Below are 4021 nucleotides of genomic sequence, written 5' to 3' on the forward strand. Positions count from 1 at the left end.
CCGCCGCCCCGCGATGCTCCAGTCCCGGCTCAGCCTGGCAGCAGCGCAGGCAGGGAGGGCACCCCTGGGTGAGTGTGAACCCCCCTTTCCCACCCGTCCGCCTCCCCACCCTTCCCCTCCACCCCACTAACGCGGGGTCCCCCCCAGTGCTGCACCTCATCTGTGGGTCGTCTCTGGGGATAAACCCAGATATTGCCCTAAATCTCCCAAGTTCAGCCATCTCCTGCTTCAAACTTGTCTCTAAGGTGGGCAGACAGCCCGGGCTGAGCCCATCACCGTGGGGTCGTGGCTGCGCAGCCCTTTTCTCCTCCTTGCTGGGGGGGGTCTCGCCCTGGGAGGTGCACCCTGGGTTTGGGGGGACCCTTTGGGGAGGGGAGGGGGGGATGCCTCCGCATGGGGCAGAGCTGCTGGTGCTGCAGGCACGGGGTGCTCAGGAGCAGGGGGGGACAGGAGGGATACCCCGGGGAACTTAGAGGGGACGGGAGGGATACCCCGGGGGACGACGGCGGTTTGTGGGACCGGTGTGTCCCCAAGGATGGCACACGTGGGGGAGCGTGTCCCCATGTCCCTTCCTGTCCGTGCCTCCTCCGCGGCCCCGGCGAGGTGCGAAGGTGCAAAAGGACACGGGAGGTCCGGGGTGGGCTGGCAGAGCGGCACTGTGTCCTGGGGGAGTTAGAGGGGGTCTGCGACCGGTGGGGAGGGAAATCCCCAGGGGGGGTTTAGGGCAGCGACCCCTCGGGATGTGTCCATGGGGGCACGTAGGGCGCTGTGTCCCCCTGCCAAGGTGGTCGTGGCTCCTGGCCCTGGGGAAAAAAGGGGGTCCCCCGCTCACCCCGGGGGACCTGGCCTGGAGCGAGTGGGGTTGATGCACGGCAGGATCGGTCCTGGAGCTGTTATTTAGGATGGGGGCCCCCAGACAGTCCGGGGTCGCTTGGGTGCTAGCTCTGCACCCTGCAAGGGTGCAGGACACTGGTGGTTCCCACCAATCCCCCACATCCCTGGGGGAAACAGGCTTTGAACTCAACCGTCCCGGTCCCCTGGGACAGCTGTGTCCCCCCATTGTCCCCAGCCCTGAGGAGGAGAGGGGGGGAGAGGAGCCCCCGAAGCTCTGGGGCTTTTATTCCATCTGTGGAGGGAGTGAAATTTGGGGAGGGGGCTGCTGCGAATGCAAAGGGCTTGGATACCCCTGCTTCTACCCTTGCTGTGTGGCAGAAGAGGTGCTTCAAGGACCATTTTGGGGCATTTTTGGGTCTGGCAGAACATTCCCGGCATCATCCTGGGGTCACTGCCGCCACGAGGGCAGCCCCGGCTGAGCTTCCCTGTCCTTCCCCGCAGGCTGGGCGAGGACATGGAGGAGGACAACCGGACGGAGACCTGGCACCAAAGCCTCCAGGCGGTGCTTAATGCTTTGAACCAGACACTTCATGGGGTCATCCTCTGCCCCGCCGAACGCCACGCCATATGTGTTTCTAAGCGGTGGTCCTATAGGCAGAGATGGAAAACACCTGTGAAGGAGAACGATGCTCAGAGTACATTTTTGTAGTTCTTCGCCGCTACGGTGGGGAGCCTCATCCTGGGCTATACCCGCTCCCGCAAAGTAGACAAGCGAAGCGACCCGTACCACGTCTACATCAAAAACAGGGTCTCCATGATCTGAGCCCGGCCCCGACACTGTGTCCCCTGGGAGCCCGTGGGTTTGGGGGGGTCACGTCGCTGCTGTGCATCCCGCTGTTTGTGGGGTGAGGCAGCGCTTCTGGCCGGCCCGACCCCAAAGCTGCTGGGAAACCCCCTCCCTGATGCTCCCATGGAGGTGTTCAGCCCTGGTGTGAGCAGCGTGGGGACGTCCTGGCCAGGACACGGCTCCCGTCTGGCAGGAGCTGGCAGGGTGCGACCCACAGGCAGGTCCCGGTCCCGCAGACCCACCTCGGCTGAGCCCCGGGGGGATGGGGATGGCAGAGGCAGCTCCTTTCCCACCGTGGCCTGCCGAGGCTGGAAGGGGTCTTCAGGAAGAAAAATTCACCGTTTTCACGCTCAGATCAGCCAGCGTTGACCTCCGTGGGCGGCCAGCAGCTTCGTGACATGGGCTAGTGGGTTTTTCTGGTGCTAAAACCCTGTAATTTTTGAGCCGGGCTGGGCCCCGCTTTTGTGGCGGGGAATTAAAGGAGGTGGTGGTTTCCAGTGGGGTTGTGTTTGTTTCTTCTCCGAGCAAAGTCAGTGTCGGGGGATATCCATGGGGCACCCCTTCGTGCCGGTGCCCTGCCCTGGCCGCCAGAGCCCAGGGAATGCTGCGAGGGCTAAACCTGCTCCCTGTGTGCTGCCGAGGGGGCATCAAGGGCAACGCCTTGGTGGCATCGCAGCCCCCATCCCAGGACACGAGATGCTTTCTCCCCACTGCCAGCTGCGGAGCATCGCTCGAGCCACGGGCACACGCTGTGAGCATGGCCTGAGCCTGGCCGGAGGCATCCGGCTCCGCGCGTCCCCGAAAGTCTCTCCGGGCTCCGGACGGTGATGCCGAAGTTTTTCCTGCTTCCTTCCTGCTGTCGACTGTAGCTTTGGCCTTTTGTACTGCAGGTCCCAAATGTGTTTTCCACGGGGTGAGGGCGCAGCGGCGGACGGGAAGGGGATGTTCTCGGGTCCTGCTGGGCTCCTTGGCTTCGGCTCCGCTATTAAACTGGTTGCATTTAGGACTGGTCTGTGGAGTGGCCGGTGTCCAGGACAGTAAACGTCCCCGTCCTTCAAAACAGGCTATGGGACAGTGCCAGTGACCCAGTCCCTCGTATGTCTTAACCTGTTAATAACGGCATAATTAATGTCTTTAATTGCAGCTTGATTAGCTGACCCACAGGGGCCTTTCCGCCTGCATTCGAAGGTTAAACACGGCTGCGATGCCTGAGCCCAAACAGTGACGCCAAACCCTAATCCAAAAAATAATACTGGATGTGAGCGCGTTTGGGGTAGGGCTGGAAACCTTGGCACCGGAGGCACCGGAATGGCTGCAGCAGCTCCGTGACCAATTCCTGATTTCCCATGCCCTCGGCTTGGACACAAAAGTGAGGGCAGGGGGTTTTGGGGAGCCCTCGGGGGCTGCTCGCTCTGGGGCTGAGCCTGTTGTGGTTTCTGAGCCGGGGTGTGTGATGCCGGTGGGGCTTTCCAGAGGTACGGGGACAAACGCCACCAACGTCCCACGGCACCTGGCCTGAGCAGGAAGTAGCTCAAGAGGCTTCGCCGTGTTTGTCTTGCAGTTGCAGTGCTGGGAAAGGAAAATAAACCCTTTATCTGCAAATAAATCAGAGGAATTGGGCCAGGAGGGGACAGCCGAGAGAGCAACCCTCTGCCAGGTTGGTTTGTGCAAGCACACATCGCACTTGGGTTTTCTCCACCTCCGTGGTGTTTGTCCTCTTCTAACACCGGCTGCTCTGGTGGGATAAGCTATGGAGCAGCCGCTCACGCCAGGGCCAGGATGAGGGTCCCCGTGATGGGACGGGTGCTGAATGGTGAGCATGGTACCCCAAAACCCCCCCGGTGATGTGGTCTTTTTGCTTCTCCTGACGGCCACCAGCCCTCCCGGGAGTTGGGGAGGCTGGCATGACCCCAGAGTCCCTTCTGCTGCTGTGACCAGGCTGGGACAAGTCTGTTACAGGGTGGCATGTCATAAAAAAAAGTTAAAATGCTGCTTTTTTCCTAATCCAGAAGACCCTAAGGGGGAAAAACGCTCCTGCAAGACATAGCTCCTGTGGTGATTGTTATTTACCCGATTTTCTGTCCATCGGCAGTTCCTCCTGTCTGTTCCTACAGTTAAATTCGGACCAGAGCCTGCAGCAGGGCTGGGGGGATGCCCTGGGTGCCCCCACCCTGGGGCCTCGGGCTTGAGGCCACACTGCTGGGTGACAAGTTACCAGTGCCACCTTGTGGCAGCTGGCTCAAGGTCTCTGCGCCACGGGCACCCGCTCCTTCCCTGGGGCAACCTGGGACCCCCGGCGCCAGAGCACCTGGGCTTGTCCCCACGGGACTCACGACTCCA

General features: G+C 61.6%; 1 protein-coding gene across 1 annotated transcript; it reads left to right on the plus strand.

Annotated features, from left to right (window-relative positions):
- Window positions 1-1348: 1348 nt before the first annotated feature.
- On the plus strand, window positions 1349-1657 carry KCNE3 (potassium voltage-gated channel, Isk-related family, member 3). The gene is given in 1 exon segment (XM_009891000.1): window positions 1349-1657. A coding segment is annotated over 1 exon segment (309 nt).
- The last annotated feature ends 2364 nt before the right edge of the window (window positions 1658-4021 follow it).

Source organism: Charadrius vociferus, unplaced genomic scaffold (assembly GCF_000708025.1).
Source record: "Charadrius vociferus isolate BGI_N301 unplaced genomic scaffold, ASM70802v2 scaffold407, whole genome shotgun sequence".
Taxonomy (NCBI): domain Eukaryota; kingdom Metazoa; phylum Chordata; class Aves; order Charadriiformes; family Charadriidae; genus Charadrius; species Charadrius vociferus.